General features: G+C 31.9%; 1 protein-coding gene across 3 annotated transcripts in view; it reads right to left on the bottom strand.

Annotated features, from left to right (window-relative positions):
• Positions 1-23969, bottom strand: part of LOC140451797 (low-density lipoprotein receptor-like) — a 183431-nt gene that overhangs the window by 109265 nt on the left and 50197 nt on the right. For 2 of the 3 annotated variants that reach the window (XM_072545654.1, XM_072545655.1), the window contains exon 2: positions 12787-12915. In XM_072545654.1, coding sequence (XP_072401755.1) covers positions 12787-12915 — 129 coding nt within the window. Of the gene's footprint in view, positions 1-7788; positions 7922-12786; positions 12916-23969 lie in introns of those variants that run through there. The other variant, XM_072545656.1, reaches the window with a different exon arrangement.

The raw sequence follows: 23969 nt of genomic DNA, 5'->3' as shown, positions 1-23969 counted from the left end.
ATAAAATGTCTGAATGTCTGAAAGTCTTTTTGCCTTTTCTTTTTTAGAACATCCAGCGCCTATCAGGTATACTATTAACTTAACATATATTATCATTCTAAGATCTAAAGTTCTGTTGTTTCAAGTTAATAATTATGAATTCACAACCAATTGTTTGGTTTCTGATTAAGTATATGTATAACCTAGAATTTTTGTAATATGACTACATTGTCTGTGATAATTTTACTTAAATGTTTGTCTGCAAAAGTTTTTTAAATATGTGTTTTGTGTAAAAAGGTTTTTTAAACCAAAAAATTTTTTGGATAGTTTTCGCTATTATCTGTAGGAGCCAGATGAGTTGTATATTCCACTTTCTTAACACCTTAACAACTAACCTCAATTAGTGTAAGATACAAAACAATTTTTTATTCTGTAATTTGTACTAATTTAGCTTAGTGAAGCACTCTGATGAAGCAAATAAAGATTTGCGAAAGTTTGGTCATCTAAAAAGATACTTTTTTGTTCTGTCTTCCACTGCATACCCAAATAGTTGTATACATATATATACATATATATATATATATATATATATATATATATATATATATATATATATATATATATATATATATATATATATATATATATATGTGTGTGTGTGTGTGTGTGTGTACTTGGGTAGAGCTACCCGGTAAGACACACAATTGAGCGTTTAAGAAACTTTGGGGAGACAGTCTTTCGTCAAGCTTATAATGGACAAAGTATAAAATAGAATTTAAGTTAATAGATAAAGGCATCTTCAAAGTAAAGATCAAAATGGATCAGGAGATTGGCTACAGTATATACCGCCTTCATTTGCGACGGTGGGATTAATGATTTCTATACGTCGTTCGCGTTCGTCTTTATAAGCTGATTATGACGACTCACGATTTTGATTTAATCCAAGCCATTTTGGTCTTAATTCGTTTTCAATCACAGGCATATTCCAAAGTATATTTTATCACTATTCAATAATGAACTTCAGCTCACATTCTAGTCTTCTAATCAACGGTTCTCAGTACTACACATATATATATATATATATATATATATATATATATATATATATATATATATATATATATATATGTTTCGAAAGATTTCCGCGCTTAGAATAATTTTAAACCTAGAGCTAAGATTATTACTATTACAAGAATTCCTATTACAAAAACTCGAGAAGAAGAAGAACAATTAATAAACAAATAATTCTATAAAAATATGTTCAGCCACCGTGAAATAAAATAATGACACCACATTTTTATGAAGTAGCTAAGATTTCAGTTATGATAGATTTGCGAAACAATTTTGAACCAAGTAAGTAAGATTATGTTTTTAAAATCCAAAAATTCCTAAGGCAGTTGGCAAGAAATACGTCAATAACGAAGGGAAATGTGAACAGAGAAAATTCGACAACGTATTCAGACGGAGAGAGCAGCCATGTCCAACTTTACCAAAATACGAAAAAAACAAGAATGCTACAGAATATAATAAGATCAGTCTAGTACAGCGGTTCTTAAACTGTTTTGGTGATGGAACCTTTTTAAAACATTAAATTTTTAACGAATTGCTAAACCCTAACGTCCTAAACTAAAAATAAAACCAGTTGTATCTGTACTGTTATTAATAAAATCATACCAAAAAAGGTAGACACGTAAGACTTACTAAGTAAGTCGCAAATGATAAAACTAAGTTCATTTTAAATGGGGGGCATAAAATTGTTCTTTATTACTCATCAACTGGGTAATGACTGATTTGATAGAATGAATTTGAATTCTCATATCTCGTTCGGCATCTAGTCTATTCCGGTATAAGTACGTTGTTGCGAACGACAGAAGAACATTTAAAGCCTCTGTGACAAGTTGAGGATATTCATTACGAACTCTGCACCAAAAAAACATTAAGTGAAATTGTTTTGAACAATGATTACATGCTTACGTCTGATGTGCCTCTGAAATACAAGACTTTACAACCACTACGAGTAACACAAGCAAACATAAAATACTGAAAGTGGTACGACTAAACTTTGCGTACGCTTAAGTAATTGTCTGCGCCAAAGAATCCTTATTTTATATTATACAACCATCTCTAATTTCCCAGAAACTTCGCGCAGCTAGACGATTTTCGCCGAACTACGCGCCAACGAGAAGCGGCGCGACAAACCAAAGTCATTCGATTGTTTATAGTCCGGGATCGAACGGTGGTATGTGTAACATTTCGATGCCTACCGGAAAGCTTTGCGGAGCACCGAGGTTCCGCGGAGGACACTGTGAGTAACTCTGGTATAGGACGATATATTCCAATATTCAGTTATGTCTGCAAATTTGAACCATTAGAACAACAGATAGCAGCAAATCTTATAGCAGTAGTACAATCCGAAGGAAAACACTTTTGAGGAAGTTAACAACACACGGCGCCTCTATAGGTTTGTATTTACAGGGATATTAATCTTCTTAGGTGATGACAACAAAAAAGATGCTACTGGTCCAGGAAAAACCGAAGTGAAAGAAAAGGAGATGGCAATCACTAACCGGATGGACTCACAGAGGAGAAACTGCTAGATATAAACTTAGCGAATGAAATACAAGCAATCCAAAACAAAGAAATATGAAGAAGCAGCGTTAAAAGATCAATAAGAACTCTGGAAGAACATTAACATTCACAATAACTGCACATATAATATGATATTATGTACAGAATAGATGTGTTTCTTTCGTGAGCTATTTCGTGTTAATATAAAATTCTTTTAATTTTATATTAAATCGTTTTCTTCAATAGCTTGTCATTCTTACAGTCTGTGTTCTAATTATCTTTCAGTATTTCCTATTTCATCATCATCCATTACTCGGCACAATGAAACATTTTGAGATCAGTATGTATATCTGTGTACAAGCATAAACATTTAACACAGGGACACTCAGTCGCAAATATATTTTTAAGTATTGATAAAGCTAGAAATGGTTAATTACCATCTACTGTTTAAACTGACCGATTATTTCGTGTAATTGGTCAGCTGGTTAACAAATTAAATTAAGTAAGTATTCATTCTCTTATTTAAATCAATCAAGATAGTTAAAAAAGTTGCTTCAAACCATAACAAACCAATTACTAGGAATGCATGTCAATTCAGTTTTTATTTTTAAATCTACGTAATAAATGCATGTTTCGTTTGATGTATTCATCGGATATTCAGTCGACAAGCAGGTTAATTTCATCGATCGACAGCCTGGTAGGTAATTACTTTATATTCATAAGATTTAATGCAAGTGTATATACACTAACAAAAAATATGAACCTGGACTTCTATTTCAAAAAGAACGCTTAATAAATGTTATAAATTTGGAAAACTGTATAGATCCTGTTGCTTGTCGAGCATGTTGAACATAAATTAAATAATTTGACAAATTTGATTTGTCTGTTACTAAAGAAAAAAATATTGATCTAGTAAAATACTTGAAAACCCGGTATATAAGGGATAATATGGGTATGAAGCAGAATACTCTATGGAAGCGACACTGCACTATCTCGTACAGTAAGTGGAGTACGTTCTGGAAAATCAAGAGTTGCTGCTGGATTCATTTTTCAATATACAAACAGCATTAAGAACAAAAGGAAGTACAACGTTAAAGGGGTTTTATTGTTTCGTATGGTAAATGGACCCCCAAATATGAAAAAACCGCGGAGTGCTACCATTTAAAGGATTGCGTTTTTGAGAAAGGGATGAATTAGTCCTTATGCACTAGGGTATATTTGGGTGAATTCTATGCACTTTTTGTACACAGGCACATCTACAGAAAAGTTGTTCAAAATTAAATTTCCTGTCGAAATGTCACCTTTTAAAGTTAAAAATAATTTTTTTTGACAAAAATATTTTCAAAAACGAAGCAAAGAAACAGGAACACACGCGATTTTTCTTTTATGCCCCTACTTTTTTTCCATGTACAAAAGAGTACATATAAATTAAAAAAGAAAAATTAAAATCATTTGAGTAGATGAGAGGGTAAAAACAATTTATTGTAATAGTTTGAAGATTCGTTTTCATTTTTTGAACGCCCTAGATTTGTGGGTTCCCCCTCAATTCGCAACTATTAGTCTTAATGTGAACCATATTTTTTGACAATTTTTTGAGCCAGCAAACTCGCTCCCCTTAAGGGTGGTTTGGTGGTGAAAAATTATTAGGGTGGTAATAAATTAGTGAAAAATGGGTAAAAAATATGCCATCGGCAAACAGTTTTTTTTCTGAATTCTGCTAACTTGAACCTTAAGCCTTAATTAACCTTAATTATGTGTGGGTATTTACCATAAAGCCAATAAAAAAAAGAACCTTAAGCCAGCAGAATAGCTGCCATTAAGGGTGGTTTGGTGGTGAAAAATTATTAGGGTGGTAATAAATTAGTGAAAAATGGATGAAACATACGCCATAGGCTAAAAGTTTTTTTTCCGAATTCTGCTAGCTTGAACCTTATGCGCGCAGAATTGCTCCCCTTAAGGTTGGATTGGTGGTGAAAAATTATTAGGGTGGTAATAAATTAGTGAAAAATGGGTGAAAAAATATTACGTAGGTTAAATTGGATTCCTCTCATTAGTCCCGGCTAGTTGCTTTTGAAGCAACAAATTAATTTTACAACTTTTAAAAATCGCCATTTTACAGCTTTTTCTATGTTTTAAAAGATAAAGTTTTGTAATTTTACCTCAAATATTAAGCTTTTCAATTGTAAGCACAAAATCGAAAAATGGCATGTTTTACACTAAATTGTTAATAATTAAAAAAAGACGCCGAAATTTATGCGGAAAACATATAGATTTTCTTTATATAGGTCTATAATAACTAAAAAAATTGTCAGATATCTGGATTAGTCACAGTCCCGAGAGAAATCTTATCTCTCTGGTCTATTTGTGGTGATATTTTGGAGCGATTTATGCAAAAAACTGCGTCTATATGCTTCACCCCAAAAATCGTTATTTTAAACAGATACCGTCTGGACTATAATATTTTACACACAATTTTATAAGCTTTATAATATATAGGTATAGTAAAAATTGTGTATATACGTGTATAAATTTTTATTATTTGTTATTAATTTATACATAGAAATTTGGTACACTAATAATACATTTACTAAAAATTTCAATTTTTTGTTTTTTTGCAGGCGGTTTACTCATACTCATCTCATGAAAGCTATCATTACAAGTTTCAATTACCATCCATTTATTGTTTTGTATTTGTATTACACAGCACTTTCAACAGTGCTTGCGACAACCACATTTTTTTTTTCGCAGTTACCTGTACAACAACACGATATTTTTGTAATTATTTCTGAAGAAAAAGTGGTTCTAAAGAGTGTACTGGTTGCAACCTTGGTCACTTTTTTGTCATCCATAATTACTCGGATTTGGCTTTTCATTCCTAAACCAAATTTGCAGCTGATATATACAAGCAAAATATGTTGCTATGCTGTATCTAAAGTGGGTGGCACGCTTTCGAGCTTAAATTTTTTTTATTGGTACAACCCTCTTAGAGATCATAGTTGATTTTTTTCCAAACTTTTCGAAGACTGATTTGGCATATTTTTTATCAGCTTTGTTGCTCTACATATCAATTATAAGTTGTTCTCCCTTTTCAAATAAATCGTCATTTTCATCAGGTGAATTGTAAAATGCATTTGCTACGTGTTTTAGTTTTTGTCGGTCTAAATCGCTAAATAATTGACCCTTTCCTTGATGGAAAAAACAAGAAGTTGTGTCGCAACACGTAAAAATGTATGCCTATTTCATAGAGTAAATCCCTGTACTTATGTATATTATAGCTAAACCGTTATTGTTTCTTACCCTTTGGAGTCTGCCTTCGATGTTCGTTTTTCAAAAAATAAATTTTTGGTAAGATGAAGAACGAGCCTGTAATTGATGTATAATAACTAACAAATCTGTATCATTCCTAACCAAAATAACATTTTATCTACTTCTAATTTCGCTCAATTACTAGCAGTTGTCACCAATAATAAATCAACATCTTCTACAGCTATTTTTGATCTAAATTAACGTGTGTGTTAGAATTAGAATTGACAGAAGTCACGCTGTGATACAGTAATTTTGGTGCTATAATCAATATTAAATTTACGGCCAGTAGTGCATTTTTTTCGCCACAATCTTTCACCTTATTTCGTACCATTATCAGATTATCCATCACAAACTATGATATTGTTTTTAGTGAAATTTACATCCACGAATTTCTTGTATTTATTTAATACATCATGCACAATATTTATTGCACAAAGGGTCATGCAAGTGTTATTACTTTCATATGATAATACAAATTAAAAAAAAACATTGAAAATGGTCCATTATTAACGGAGATATTCCAATTTTTTCTGACTACGCGGATTTAAAGTCTTGCGTTCAACTTTAAAACGCCTGGATCTACATCCCCCACCACTTTTCAGGCAAAAAGTTTGCATTTAAAATCGCTACAAAAATCATTATTTTTTAAAATATTCTACAATTTTTACTATACGTATGTATAAATGGCATTGTTAAGTAGTAGGGTTGATTAACAAATTATGAATTTTTAAAGTTGGAAAAGCTATCTAGGCAAAAAATGGTTATAGAAAAGCTTTTTATTTTAAAATGTGCGAAAAATTGCCAGGTATACGAATAACGAAAGCATTTCAAAATTTTTAATCACCCATGAAGTTATTAAAAAAACAAGTTATAAATAAATTGGATCAATTTTCAAACGCAATTTTGGAGGCGAGTTTAATTGAAATTTTGATTTTTCAATGCATTTATCGAAAAGCATGCATTTATGAAACAAAAACAAAAAATGAGACCTTTAAAAGTGTATAACTCTATCGGTAACAACCGCGTTGAATGAAAAAATAGTAACATTTACTAAACAAATTAAAAATCTCATAAACTATTAAATATTTTTCAACCAAATTTTTTTTGTCTAACATAACGCAACTTTTCTTGCAAAATAAAATATTAAAGTGACTATTTATAATACATATAATATTTTTTTATAAATTTGTTTTTTAAGCTTTATTTATAATTATTTAAATAAATTAAGGGTCAAATTTAATTTAAAAACTATTAAATGAAAGCTTTTTCCTTCAACTTTGCAGAAAAGAATCGTAAAAGCCTTCATAAAAACATTAATTACCAGTTAAAAATGCAGCAGTTAAAAATAGTAAATTGTGTGCAAAAATGACCAATTTTCATTATTTAAACAATGATCCCCTTGTATAAATCATATACTTTCCTGAAAATATCTTTAGTTTTCACCTAAACTTTGATATAAAATTTGTTTTAACCTGTACTGAATTACATTTTGGTTTACGTATATGTAATTGTATTTGAGCAGACTATAATAGTATTGAAATTGGATCAAATCCATAGCATTCCATAGACAGAAGAGATTAAAAACATAGATGAAAGGATCAAATAACGATTTAACAGATGTAATGTAAAATAATACTAAAAAAAAACAACAAATGGATAAAACAAAAAACAACCATAAAAATATTATACATTCGGTCTTTCGTAAAAGAAATCAGGAAAAAGTAGTTTTTGAAGATCAACTCTGAAAAAATACGAACATTCTTCCGTATATGAACATGTAGAGTTTGAATATTTTTTAAAGCTTCCAATATTGAACATGTAGAGTTTGGATTGGAGATTTTTTAAAGGTTCAAATATTGCAAATGTAGTTAAATATTCAATTTCTACAATAACTGCATTAAAAAAGTTTTCAAATACTGTCAATCTAAAACTAACCTTCCACAGTAAAAATTTCAACAGTTCCTGCAAAAGATGTTGAGCGTGCTAAGATGATACCAATTATTAAGTAGAACCTCATGTTAGGAAGTCGCTGTCGCAAAATTGATGGTCACTTCACCGAAACTAGAACAACTATGAGAAACTGTAATGGATTAAGCGCTTTTTGAACGCGTGGGATTATCTTTGAAGATAACATATTGAACTCGGAACACATAAAAAATAATAAAAATATTGGTGTTATCGTTACATGCACATTTTAGTGAAATTGCATGAATAGATTTGTTTCGATGTCGGTCAAAACCAATAGCCACGTGGGGAAATAGGGGATATTTTGATTTTTTGCCTGAATAATGTTTTTAAGTGACAGGTGGTGAGTTCGAATCGAATGGAGACTAAAACGTTGTAATTATATATATTTTTTTTAATTTACAACTCATTCGTCCTCTTCCACTTTATAAGCAATTCTTCTTGTTTACTGACGGATTGATACTTCTATGGCAGGTTGCCACTCTATGTTTTGCGCGGTTGGTCAATACTTTTACCGTTTGGTGATTCATCTCTTTCTATTTTAACCACTCTGGCTTTCTAAATTCCACTTACGTGATTATTCCTTTTTTCTTACGGTGTCTATCCATTCCGGATGTTGACGATCAGCATGGCTATCCTAACTTTGCTTGAAGCTATTCGAAATAATACAGTTGTAGACGTATTAAACCATTTCTTCAGCTGTTGAAGCAAAGATATCTTTCTTCTCCCTGGTCCTCTCTTTTCAAATAACTTGGCCTGAAGAATGAGTTACAACAAGCCATATCTCTGTTCATATCTCATAACATGGCCAAGACATTCTAATTTGCGCTCTTTGATTGTTTTAATAATCCTTCATTCCTTGCCCATTCTAGCATGGCCAAGAAATTCTTAAGATGTGTCTGTAACACCACATCTTGAAGGCCTCGAGCTTTCTTAAAGAAGCTTCAGAAAGTGCCCAGGCGTCTACTTCATAAAACACCGTACAAAATATGTAGCATCTGATGATAGAGATTTTGGTACCAAGTGGTAAATTGTGCTTTCTGAAAAGAGACTTCATCTTTATTAACCCTAATCTTGCTTTTCCCTTGACTTTATATTTTAATGGTCCCATTGGATGTTTTTGTTGGTACCAAGGTATGTGTAGCTGTTTACAGGTCAATTGGTTGTTAGTTAACCAAAAGCCGTGTATTTAATATATCGTGCTTACTGATTCTCATATCCATTGTTTTTTTTTTTCGTATTGAGATCAAGTCTATGTTCTCCACTTATATGTGATATGCGCGACATTATTCTTTGCAAACTATCTAAGCTATCTGTAAAAACCGCAGGTCTATAAAGTTAGCATATCCATTTTATAAGGCCGAATTCAGACCAACACTATAATGTATTGCTAATTTATAACAGAAAGATAAAAAATATTGCTGTAGCCGTTTCCGAGAAACAGTGGGTATGCTAACTTTTTACGGTAGAGCTAGCATAGCCATAGCTATATCTCAGCAAGGAAAAGGAATACAGGGCCCATCTTGGCGGCATATTTTATTGACAATTAATGGCTGCTGATTGGTATCTTAACCAATCTCCAAAAAAACAATTTATTTTTATGCCAAAAAACAATTTATTGCTGCAACCGTTTCCGAGAAACAATGATTATGCTAGCGCAAAACTCATCCCCGAAGAAGACATCGTTTTCGGTAGTTGCTGCTACCATTTCATTGGGGTAAAGAATTTCATATTGTGTAGTGATATGAACTTTTAAAAGAACATTTTACATTTATAAACATTGATTTTTAGCGTATTTACTGTACAGTATAATTGTATATTTTTTTACCATTGATATGTATATCTATATATATTTTTATAATATTATTTGGCTTTTTATATCAATTTACAAAAGTATTTTGTTGCCTTGCGACTCCAGTCATACGTGGCGTATCATATTCTAATACACTCCCGTTTGTGTGATGTATAGATATCTAAAGTATCATATATTTAGTTTCCGTACAGCTGATTTTTTACGTTAATTTATTCATCTTTGTAAAGCATTCCTAATGGTTTTTGTATGTGTTACGCATATTTTAATTTGTAAATATTAAGGATTTCTTGGAATTGAATGGATGTAATTTGTTTATTGATTTTACTTGTTTTAAATAGAGTTTCATATAGTTCTATTGCTTATTATTTGCTTATGGTAATATACATACTCAATGCAAAAGAGGGCAACCAGCGGGTTCTAGACTAAACATAGACATTCTCCTTCTTTTCTGTTGACCTCATTATGTTATATATAGAGGTCATCATATGTGCAGAGAGCAACAAAAGTTACTTCCACATATTTTTTCCAAGCTTCTAGTTTCTCTCCCACACTTCATAGTGGTTTCCTTTGTTTTTTTGCCAAACACTCAGCACTTCTGAGTAACATCAACAATATTCGCGATATAACTTTGACTAAAGCCCTGTTGTAACAAAGCAATTACTCTAGATCTGTCAAAATGAGATATCACGTTTCTAGGCATTTTTAAACGGCTCAATTCAAATTTAAACAAAGACTGAAATAATGTGTAAATACGCTAATCAGTTGAATGTGACCACAATCATACAAAAACGATTCAAATTTTTTATCATTTTCATTTAAAAATGCTCTAGAATGAATATCAACAACAGGTTTAAAACCACCATAGGCGTAGATATATTATTTGTACGTATTCTAAACTTTTGGACATGTGTGTAGAATGAACTGAGGGAACATGTTTTTTTAATAGGAGCAGCCTATGTTATTTTTAGTAAGGTATAGTCTCCCAGCCCAGGTATAGTCGATTCTCCCAGCTAATACTGAATTCAAATATAACCTCTTGATAATCTACAAGAAGGTCTAAAAACTTCGTTATGCGTGGAATGAACGCAAAGCAAAATTTATCTTAGCGCCGATACTCTTAGGCCTTAAGTATTATTTACACAAATATATGTAAAAGCTTGGTTTTCGCAACAGATACCTAAGTTTTTATATATTTATAATAATTGATGGATTCGACCGTTACTTGATGGAAATTCATTTTATGTAACAATAACAATTTTATGTAACACTGAAAACTTTGTTTTCAAAACTTCCACAAAATTTATTTTAAATTCTTATCACTACAGCTGTTTCGGCTGATTGCCTTTCTCAAGTGATGTGTTTTTGGCATGGGTTTACACTTTATAGTCTCTAATGAAACAGGTTGAGGAGGGGAGAACTGTTTGTCTCAAGCTGGTCATTCAGAATTATATCTGTGTTTTTTAATTTGTTGATTTCCATAGATTCTAACAAAGATAGCTTAAGGCCTTTATTTTGAATGTGGAGAATTTTAAATTCGTCATTAAAAGAATGATTATGATCTAGAAGGTGAAGTGCGTATGTAGAATCTGTTTTTCTATTATTGAAAGCCCTTTTATGTTCTGCTATTCGTTTATTAAAATTTCTACCCGTTTGACCAATGTAAGTTTTTGGGCAGTCGCCACATTTAAGTTTGTACACACCACTGTGTAAGTGTTTTTTATGTTGGCTCTTGTTGTTTTTAATATATTTGCATAGGTTGTTACTTGTTCTGAAAGCTGGTGTTATTCCTTTCTTTTTTATGTGTTTGGCTATTTTTGTTGATTAATTTGCCTGTATATGTAATCGAGCAGAAGTTACTGGGTTTTTTCTCTGGTGGTGGAAATACTAAGTTCAGGACTTTCTTGTGTAGTTTTTGATTTAATATTTTATTAATTGTTTATTCGTTGTATCCATTGTTTACTGCTACTTGCTTGATGATATTTAATTCTGTCTTAAAATTGTATTTTGACATAGGAATTGCTGTTAATCTATGTAATATACTATGATAGGCTGCCAGTTTATGTTGTGTGGAATGGGATGATGAATTTTTTTAGATTGGGTCCTAAAGGACTTAATTACTTCATGATCCTGGTCTTACACCTTACCGTCAGACATGTGAGACATGATAGGTCGAAGGCTTCTTAATTTAGAGCATCCTCCTCAAACTTTGAGAGCATTTCGATAGGAGTTAATTAGGGCATGGAAAGAGATACTCCAGGAGGAGATTGACCACATAGTCAGAGGCGAGCCCAAGCGTATCCGAGAGTGTGTTGCCCACCGAGATCCATCAACACATTATTAATACATTTCTAGGTCACTTAGTATATTTAGTGAATTGTTATAGTAATATTGGAGGATGAAACTTTGGAGGAAACTGGAGAAAAAAATTTAAAATAGACATCTGACATAATAAATAAGATATCAAACTTATTGTTTGAAAGCTAGTATTTAAGAAAAATCGAGATTAGGCCTCATCTATCTGATGATTTGGAAGTCCTTTTAGATGTTTCTGGCTAAAAAAAAAACATTTTACTGGATTTTAGACCTCACTTTATAGCTTTACAGGTGCGTCGATTTATACTAGTGTTATTCTGTTGATTCAAACACGGCTTTCGTAGATCCAACAGTGTGTACACACAATCGTGTCAGAACTCTACCATGACCATCATCATTATCACCATCATCATTCTGGCTTTAAAACCCTATAAGGGTCCTAACTTCCTCTAAGAATTTTCCTCTAGTTTTCTAATCTGGTGTATTCTGTTTTGATTTGTTTCTCGTTAGTTTTTAACTGCCTCTTCAATTTCAAGAATCTTTGGTAGCTTCTCTGTCCTTTTTTCTGTTTCGTCTGTTTCACTTTATCTCTTTTGTCTTAAAGGTTTTCTTCTTCGTTCTCTAAGCGATGCGGTTCAAACCAATTAACACATAGTAAACATAGAGTCGATCAATTGTGTTTGTTTCTAAATTTAATTAGAAAATTGTTTTTTAAGTATGTATTTTTTTATCGATATATCATTAAACTATAACAGCACAGTGGTCTGCTAGATTAGCACATGAAAATATTTTTAGAACAGTAAATAGTCTGAGATTAAAATTGAAATTAAGATTCTACTTACTCTTGCATTCCTTGGGATCCTCATCTGATCCATCTTCACAATCTCTTTCTTCGTCACACAAAAAAAATATTGGAATACACTTTTTATCGGCACACTGAAACTGCTTTAAGGAACATGATATATCAGCATCTGTAACAGATAATAATAATAAGTTAATTTTGTAGATAACTAGTTAAAGTCATAGATATGGTCGTAAAAGGTTAAAATATCCAACTTGCTATCCAATTTGCTTGAACATACATAGATAAGCTGTACACCCCGCAGAAGTTTTAGCTCTTTTTCACTTAACAATCCTTTTTCAGTGGGATATCCGCTCTTTCCTAGTTTTTATTTTTTTTTACTTTTGCCCTTATTCTCTTTCATTCAGTCCTATCTATTACCTTGTTTTCTAAGTATTAAAGCTTGAAGGAGATGAAACATTCGAAGACGAACTATGCAAAAAATTAATTAAGTAAATATATAAGTAATAATTGTGTTCTCCCTGAAATAGTTCACAACCGGAAATCCGAAAGGAGGCTCATTTATCATCCAGAACATTTTACCTTTAGGCTAGGCAATGAAGCACTAAAAAGCCCTAAACCTACCAATTTTCCGCAGTAAGGTAAATCGCTATGCAACTTTTTGTATTGGATTCAGAACAGAAATTCAGTGACAGGAAAGTTTGTGAACAAAAATGATGTCCAGGTGATCAAAATTGCATGTCCATAAGGAAAATTCATTTCCCAAGTGCATATTATAAAATAAAAAATTTGAAACTTTGAAAAATCTATGAAAATGAGTTAATTTTGTTACTCAGAGGTTTTCGAGGTAGTTGAACACGAATATCATGACGGTCATATTCTCCTAGCTACCTGGTGTCTCGGTTGGACCTCGTCTCCTAAAGTTTTATATTCATTTCACTCAAAATCAGTCGAGTCATTACTCTGAGCTTTCATGACTCAGTTAGTTGGCTCTAAGTTCGCTTAACATGAATATTTCGTTGATGTGCGTTCTGAGAATATTCATACACCTTTCTAGAATATCCTAAAAATTATCCAAAATATTCTCAAAATTTGGCGCTTTAATGCAGTTGTTATGATTGATGAAATGGCAGTTAATAAATATTATAATTCACATATACTTTTACACTTATTTCCTCATACGTACTAGTAAGTATATGGATAATCTCCAAGTTACTTATGTTATGTACTTGGAATTCCGAAAAAAATCATCAGACTAGTAAAAATGACCTTAATGAAGACCGACAATAGAGTAAAGATAGAAGGAAACCTAACAGGAAAATTTGAAGAAAGAATAGGGCTAAAGCAGGGATGTACGAGGGTTACAATACTTTTCAATTTCTTGCTGGAGGAAATAATAAGAGAGAGTGGAATACGAACGAAAGGTACGATTTATGACAACAAAAGCCAAGTCCTGGCCTTTGCGGACGATGTAGTGTTAATGGCAAGAACTAAAGGGAACTGGCCCTAACAAGGAGAATAAAGAGTATTGCTGAAAAAGGTGACGGAGTTTTAGTATCTAGGAGTAACCCTAACAAGTAAAGGGAAAGAAAGCCAAGAAATTGAGAAGCGGATTTGGAGAGGAAGGAAGACGGTCGGAGCTCTACACAAATTACTAAGCGCAAAAACATCTCAAAAGAGGCAAAATTGAGACTATACCGAACAGTGATCATACCCACGGTCGTGTACGGATGCGAAACATGGGTTATGAACAAAAATCAAGAAAATATGCTGAACATCTGGGAACGGAGTGTTTTAAGAAAGACATTCGGGGGAGTAGAAGACTATGAAGACGTTTGGAGGAGACGAACAAATGCAGAAATCGGAGAGCTGTACCGGAAACCAGAAATTAGGCAGATCGTCAGTACAAACAGACCTAGACGGTTAGGCCATCTTGCGAGAATGTTGCCAAAGGTCTCGCTGCTAAGAGGGGAAGAAATAAAGAGAATAGGACGACCACGAAAAAGTGGCTAAAAGCGTATAAGGAAGACCTACAAACAAACGAGATAACAAATTGGAGAACTGCGGCCATGGACAGAAGAAAATGGAGTAAAATAGTGGAAAAATTCCAAGCCATGGGCCTCTGGGGCCTTTTGAGCTGTATGTATGTATTATGTATATTATATGTATGTATATATATATATATATATATATATATATATATATATATATATATATATATATATATATGTTAGTTTTGATATTTCCGCGGGAGCTGTATGTTATATCAATGGTATTCCGGGTTTGACTCCGCGTTAAATGTTGTTGGTTTTGATAAAAACCATTTTGACGACGTTTCGGCAAGATCTCACTTGCCATTTTCAAGTCTCTCTGGATGGTCTGCTGGATGGTCTCTGGATCGAACATCGACAAGAAGCAGACCATCCAGAGAGACTTGAAAATGGCAAGTGAGATCTTGCCGAAACGTCGTCAAAATGGTTTTTATCAAAACCAACAACATTTAACGCGGAGTCAAACCCGGAATACCATTGATATAACATATATATATATATATATATATATATATATATATATATATATATATATATATATATATATATATAAAAATGTGCACTCGTAAGTGAATGGGATGTTTTCGGTCAATTTGGAGATAAAAAAGACAAGAGTTGTGCTACTTTATCTATTTATTGAAGACGTTTCGCCTATTGTTCAATAAGCATCATCAGTTCATCTAAAAGAGTGTTATTAGCGATACATCTAATATGAAAAAACAATTAAGTAAATGATCTTACCTTTAATAGATCTGTTTTAAATTTCAAAAGTGAAATTTAAAACAAATTAGTTAAATTGGGAATCTTCCGGCGTTCTGTGTTTCTGTATTTTTGCTGATATATTTAGTATATTAATTTTTTGATGTTTCTTTGCAATAATAACATTTTAATGCTACAGATCTTTTAAAGGTAAGATCATTTACTTAATTGTTTTTTTCATATTAGATGTATCGCTAATAACACTCTTTTAGATGAACTAATGATGCTTATTGAACAATAGGCGAAACGTCTTCAATAAATAGATAAAGTAGCACAACTCTTGTCTTTTTTATCTCCAAATTGACCGAAAACATCCCATTCACTTACGAGTGCACATTTTTTTATATTAAATTAAACGGTCATATACCTTAAAGATATATATATATATATATATATATATATATATATATATATATATATATATATATATATATATATATATATATATATATATATATACTTATAAATAAAGTTCGTAGGTATCGGCATAGCTCGCAACAAAGGGAAAAAAATAATAAAATATGTGTAAAATATGTATATATATATATATATATATATATATATATATATATATATATATATATATATAGGTAGAATGTACCTTACAACCAAAAATAAATAAGTAACAATGCACAAAAAAGTATGTTTTCAACTTGTACACCAGGTAGCTCGGAGACTATCGCCCTCATGGTATTCGCTCTCTCAACATAAGATCATGTTCAGAGACCTCGAAACAAAATTTAACTCATTCCCATCGATATTTTTCGAGTTTCAAATTTTTCATTTTCTATGCGCTTTGGAAAGCAATTTTGTTTACAAACTTTTCTGACACTCTTACGAATTGAATACAAAAAGTTGCATACCGATTTATCTCACTGAGGCAAATTGCTAGGTTTAGTGCTTCATTGCTTCGGTTACTCAGGATATGCCATTATTTCAATATAATTTTTGTTAATATGACCTGCAAAGATTTTCGGACACTTGATCCCTGAATTCCTTCAATTAATTTTATTTCAGAAGCATTAATGTGCACTCCAGTAAAAAACAGTTAAAATATAACTAGGAATCGAATCAATAATACAACAATATTTACCATTTTTTATTACTCTGTAAAAACTTTGGTACTCTACATGTGAAAGGTGAGATTTTATCACAAATTTCATTTTTATGGCGTTTTAGTAATTAAATATTTTACGATACAGGAAATCACCACTTTACGATGTTTTTAAATATAACATCCGGATATCCGTTATTTTGTTTTGACTGAAACAAAAAATCCCAAAACCAATGAATGAATTTCAAACTCTAGTAACCATACTATATTATGTAGTTATATACTCGTCATCGTCATTTAATGTGTGATTTGGATAATAATAGGCTGTAATGTTTACCAGTTTGAATCGTAAAAAGTTATGTTACACTATAATCTTCTAATTAGACTGTAACGATAATAAATAAATTTTTCATTCTATTTTGTCTACGGCCGATTTATACAAATAATCATATATATCTGCATCATCGTCATAAGTGCTAAGATCCTAGTTAAACCTCAAACTTCTTCAGCATTTTTCTCTTCAGTTCTATTCCTAGCAACTAGGGTTTCACGCGTAACAGCAAGACGCGGGCAGGCTCTTGTACCGTCGTGTGTCCCACACTTTTCCATCTGTCCCGTCCCGCAGCTATTTTCTTTGTCCCGTGTCTCGCTGTCCCCCAAAGCTAACTTAAATTATATTTTCTAAATGAGTAAATATATACTGCGCGGTATAAGTTAGGGATATTGCCAATATAATAGTAATGGTACTTCATTTCGCATAAATTATTTGTAAGTAAACAATTCAAAATTATTATAGTTTTTAAAAAACATGAAAATTTGAGACATTATAAAGACAATGAGACCAAAAAAACATTTTAAGGATTGACAAAGCACCTTTACAGACATTTGACAATGACCTTTGTTCTCTCAAATGAAATCTCTCAATTTTTCTATTGACTTCCCCCAAATATTCCAGTTAAAAACAGCGCCCAGTAATTTTTCGATTTTTCAACTGATTTTTCGGCTTAGTTTCATGGGGCAATAAACTATAAACACCTTATAAATTTAATTTTAATTTAATTATTTATTTCTGGTGTATATCTGTCTGGTATTATATCATCTGGTGGTGTCGCCGTAATATTAGGTGGCGGTTTAGTAGGAGAACCTAAACAAAAACAATTTTTTGTATACCAGGCGTGCATCGCAATAAATCAAAAAGAATAGTCGAAAACTTTTAAAATTTTCTGTTGCAAACATAGTGCAGTTTTTGCGACACATGCGGGACGGCACGCATTCTAATTTGCAACGTCTGTGGTTAGAGGATGAACAGAGTGCTAGAGAATAAACGATTTCCAGATAGTCTCGCTAAAGAAGAATCGAGTACTTTTTTTTTGGACCATCCATGACTTCAACCATTATTGAATTGAAAAGGATAGGTCTTAATGAATCCACCTGTCGTATTCCGCTGCCCATGTCCATAGAGTCTATAAGTTGTCCATATATTGTGACTTCGATCTTAGAGTTTTGCTACATGTGTTTAATGGTTTTATGGTATAAAAGGGAAGTCTGTAATAAAATATGAAACTCCATATAGTACAAGAGACCTCTGTAATGAATTACATCTTTCAGTCTTGTTGTATCGAATGGATTCTTCAACTCTTTGTTATCAGGAAGAACTTGTGAGAAACTTAAATTGAAAAGAAAAGATCCATCCACCTGGCCATTATTATAACACAATAAACCAGTGTACGCTTGTAGCGACCTCTATATGAAGAAACATGCAGTCAGGAGACTTCTCATCGATGTCGATTTAAGTAAACTGCAAATCCAAGCTTACTGGAAGCTACAGGACGATATTAGGAATATTTTTATTCCGACAATACATCAAAAGTTTACTTATACAAGACATCACCACTTACTTAGAGTAAAAATGATAAAATAAATATATGTATACATAGACTTTCACATACCTTTTTAATTCGAGTCTCACCATTCTCCTATACGTATTTCATGATTTACCAATCATCAGAAAAACTTGTGGGAGACTCAAATTGAAAAGAAAATATCCATCGACCTGGTAATAATTATTATATGCAATAAAAATGTTTCAACGTCGCAACCCCACTATACTCTAGTCGTTATTCTGTGTAAATTACTACATTTGTTGCATTTGTCCAGCACATACTTTATCTGTTGTTTCCACATTATTTTTTATTCTAAATCCAAGACCTGGATATTTGGCATGATTTTTAAGCATAAAATATTGATTATTAAGAATCAAATTTTTGTTTCTAAACTTCATTTCTTGTAAAGACAGATACTGCTGACTTGATAATTGATAAATTCGAAAATTAGTGAAAAACGAGAACTATATACTTTATGAAAATGTGTACACTGTTTTGTTAAAAGGGCGTCCACATACTGCATGATTTTGGCTGGGCTGTTATTTATTTAAATACTACGACACAGACCAACTGTCGTTTTAACTGAAAAGAACCAGGTGTTAAAAACCGAGCAGGGAGACATGTAGCTCCTCAAGTATTATAGATATATAGAGTCACCATATAATTTAATTTTGGAAAAATGTAAACCCATATATGGATGTCATAGCCACAAATTCATTGTTAGCTTCAACTACATAAGGCACTGAAGATGATCTGATTAGATCGAAAACGTTATGCTACTGTATAAATTTTAACGACACTTGTAAAAGTTTTAACTATATGTTTTTATATATCTAAATACAATGGTGAAGTGTTTTAACTTCTGTATGTTTTTTTAAACGATGGTATACAGCCAACTACTGGGATTTTCCCATTTTTTTTAAAGAAAGAAATAAAAAAGTAAATAAGAATCATTCTAATATTACAAAAAGTATTAAACAATATTAGGAAAAGATAAAAACATAATAAAAATAAATATAAAAAATAAATAACTGAAAAAAAATATAATCGCAAGGAAAAAAATAAAAAAAATCGGTTGCCTGTAAAGTCGGTTTTACGGGCGAAGATTTTACATGACAACGTCTTTTTCTCGGTAGAATATTTATTGATATGAATATTATTAAATTGCACAATAGGAACAAGGAATTGAATGAAAATAAAAATTGCACAAATTTTAACTATAGAAATATATTTTGTTTACTAAAACATTGTACATGTAAACTTAAACTTAACTAATTTCCAACGCGCCTAATTCTCTAGTGCTGCGCGCGCAGCGGACCGATCATGTTTGAGTGGGAGAGAGACGCAAGGCATTCGCCGGTCCGGCGGGCTTCTCTCTCGTTCGGTGACTCATCGTAACAGACGTGAGCGGGCGTTACATTTTTTCATGAGTGACTCCGAGCCACAACCTAATTTAAGACGTTGTCACGTCAAAAATTAAGCGTTTAATAAATCAGAAAACTGCATCAAATAGTAACATGTGATTTGTACGATAACGCATCTACAGATCTAAATTATATAATTTACCAATTGTATAATGTAGGTTTTATTTTATTAATATTGTTTATACAACTAATTTTCGCTTTTTGTTTTCTAAGAATCAAAGTCAAATACATTTTGCACATTTTTATTTCAATTATATATAGCAAGCCGGTCCTGTTTTATGTCATTTTTACGCTTAGCATAATAGGAAATCTATTTATTGTACTAGGATGCGTGGTGGTTGACATCGTTATTTAGAGTAGGTGTGATAACCATTTTTAACCATGTTTTTTTGTCGCTGGTCATCATCCTGTTTAATTGCTGCATCCATTATTTTTAATTGTTTTCGAAACCCGAGCGTGGATTGGAAGAAAATCAATTAAGATTGTGTGGGTGTAACTCTCGAGTAAAAAGTCTAATAAATCTCAAACCTAAACTTAACTGACCAAAATCTTTCTTGAAATGAATAAAAAAGCATCGAAGTAGTTTCTCTACTACTCTCTCTGATATATGATCTAATAGAGGAAAAAGAAAAGAGTGAGGGCTAGAATTTAGGTGTGTGTTAAGGGAAGGGACCTTTACGGAGTATTCTCGGTGTGGTTTTTTGTAAACTATACTATATTTTGTTGGATGTGTATGTTTAAAAGAGCATATGGCAGAACCAATTTTTGTCACAGACAATGAATATCTATTTAAATATATATTATGCCGTTAACAGCTGTGACGTCATTCGTATGATGCGTTTGACGGCATTTTCTTCGGCTGCCGTTCGCTTTCATTTGCAGTTCAGCATATGATATACACGTGGTGAGTTAATGCACGAGTTGTCGATTCTCTTATCTTATTTTATTATAGTGCCCGTCTCAGTATAATGGTATAAAATTATATATACGCTAATATAGTTATAAGCGTTATATTTGTACCTAATTGTTAATTATTGTGGGAATAATAAGTTTGAATTTGGAATACTTGAATGACTTAAATACGTGTCATTATTGGCTGTCCGCTCGTTTTCTAAATATTGGTACATTTAATTAGGGTAACTATTGGTATGTCAATGATGTTAAAAGTTGGCGATACATTTTCCTCATTTGCCGATGCAAAAAAAGCCATCTCGAAACTTGGAAAAAGTACATTTACCACGATTTGGAAACGAGATGCACGTACTATTGCAAGCAGTAAAATTTAGAGGCCGATAGAAATCTTTTATCAACTTGTTTATGCATGCAATCATGGTGGTAAAAAGATGTTCAAGAGCGGTGGGAAAAAATTCGGCAGTCTTGGACATTCAAAGAAGATTGCGCAGTACATGTACGATTCAAGGCATCGTTAGATGAAAATGTGTTAGAAATAACGCCAATTCAAACTCAGCACAATCATCATACCTCAAAAGTAAGCATATAATGATTATCAATAGGTACAACGTCGGAACTGTTAACCAAATTGGAGTTTATTTGGGTTTCTGCATTTGAATAAATTTAATTTATTAATTTTAACAATATTGGACAACAAATTATTAATAAATAATGAACTTTCAAATAATACTAAATGGTTTTATCACGACTTTTGATTATATTTAACTTTTTATTTCATTTTTTGAAATTGGTACAAATTTTTTTATAACATTTTATATTTTTATTTCATATCTAATTTTAAGGTTTTACATGCACATACCATAGCCAAAGAAAACTTTTCAGCAACATGAAGGAAAATGTAAAGGAGTTTTTAAATATGAAAGCAAACAGAAAAATGTTACAACAAAAATTACAAGAAGAAACTGGAATAATTATTACTTTGCAAGATTTAACCGATTTGAGAAGAAATAATTAAAAAAAAAAACAGAATGTCTGGATAACTGGTTAAATGTGCTCAAAGCAAAATATGGTAACCTAAACTATTTTATTATCGTCAAATTGATAAAAACTAATTAGGTACTATTATTTTCAGGTGCTCATTCGGCTGTTTTGCAGGATGAAGAAAATAATTTTAAAGGCCTTTTTATTTAAACTCCAACCATAAAAACTACAATAAATGCATTTCCAGAATTTCTTGCAGTGGACGCTACATATAAATTACTAAAAATGGGATTGCCTGTTTTCGTTATTATTGTAGAATACGGCAATTGTCAAACTGAAATAGTGGGGGTTTGCATGCTAGCATCAGAAGATAAGGAAAGTTTCACCTGGTTTTTAGAAACATTTAAACGCGAAAATCCACCATGGATCAATGTGAAATGTGTAACGGCATACAAGGATTTACATCAAAGGGATGTAATTAGAAATTGCTTTCCTAATACAAACCTTATTATATGTATGTGTCTTTCACACATTAAAAATATTTTATCGAGAAATTTCATGCAATAAAAAGGGGATCACCCCAAGTGAGCGTACACTTAGTTTAGAACTAATTCAAAAATTAGTCTATGCTAAGACAGACGATGATTACAAAAAATATTTGGAAGGACTAGAAGATAGTGTACCTCGAACAGTGTATGAGTATTTCATGAAAAACTGGCACGATACCAAGATTGAGTGGAATTAGGATAAAATTTTTGTAAAAAGAATTTTTTAAATAACACAAATAACCGCCTGGAATCTATTAACGCTGAATTAAAATCAGTTATAACCAAAAATAGTCCTTTGGATCAGTTTATAAATAGCTTGTTTACAATTATTTCAAGTTTAGAGACAGAAAGTTATATTAGAGGATGATAAAAATGAATTCTACGACTGTCGTTTGGTCGATTTTGCGACAGGCTACAACTTAGCCATCAAAAGCACCCAGTTCGCTAGAAAAAAGATCCACAAGGCAACATGGAGATCAAACGATGGAAGAACAAATAATCAAATAGATCACGTATTGATTGATGGGAGACATTCTAGCAGCATAATAAGCGTAAGAACTATGAGAAGGCCGGACAGCGACACAGACCATTTTCTCGTAAAGGCCAAGCTCAGAACAAGAATTTCAACACAAACAATAGATAAACACACAAAGATCGAACGATGGAATGTGGCGAAGCTGAAAGAAGAAAATAATCAAAGACAGTACCAAGTAGAATTAAAAAATAGGTTTCAGGTTTTGGAAATAAATGAAAATGAAAATATAGATCAGCGATGGAACTCCATAAAAACAACTATTACAGAAGCAGAAGAGAAATCTATCGGAAGAACGAAAAAAACAAAAAAAAATGGTTCGACGACGAATGTGAAAGAACTCTAAAAGAAGCAAACAAAAGAAGAATTGATTATCTGTCGAATCCATCAGAAGAAAAACGTATACGATTCCACAGAGAGAGAGAGCTGCAGCTAGAAGAACACTTAGACAAAAAAAGAGACAATATCTACAGCAACAAATTGAAAAAGTAGAAGGAGAACACAGACGAAATCAAAATAAAAATTTCTACAGAGAAGTAAGACAACATAAGAGAGGCTCGTACATAAGCACACCCAACTTCGTAAGAGATAAAAATGGAGAAATGCTGGCTGCCGAAAACAAAATAATAGAAAATATTTTGAAGAGCTCCTGAATATCCAAAATTTCACTGATGAAATCAATGAAAATGGTGGAAACAACGAACAACATGAGTATCAAACGGTCGAATTAGAAATACCCCCACCAAGCATGGAAGAAATTACGCATGCCATAAGAACGCTTAAAAACCATAAATCCCCTGGTCTGGACAATATTGATGCCGAGCTAATTAAAACAGGCGGTCATGAACTCATAAGTAAAATCCATCAATTAATAGAAATGGCCTGGCAACAAAAAATAATACCGAAAGAATGGTGTGGTAGTATTATTGTACCAATAGACAAGAAAGGAAAAACAGAATCAGGTATGAATTACAGAGGAATCTCACTAATCAACACTACATATAAAATATTGGCTTCGATATTATTAAAAAGATTAGTACCATACGCCGAAGAAATAGTTGGTGAAAAAAATTTTTTTG

Source organism: Diabrotica undecimpunctata, chromosome 10 (genome assembly GCF_040954645.1).
Source record: "Diabrotica undecimpunctata isolate CICGRU chromosome 10, icDiaUnde3, whole genome shotgun sequence".
In the NCBI taxonomy this organism is placed as follows: Eukaryota; Metazoa; Arthropoda; class Insecta; order Coleoptera; family Chrysomelidae; genus Diabrotica; species Diabrotica undecimpunctata.
The sequence above is the reverse complement of the archived record's forward strand: the minus strand, read 5'-3'. Positions and strand labels throughout refer to the sequence as shown.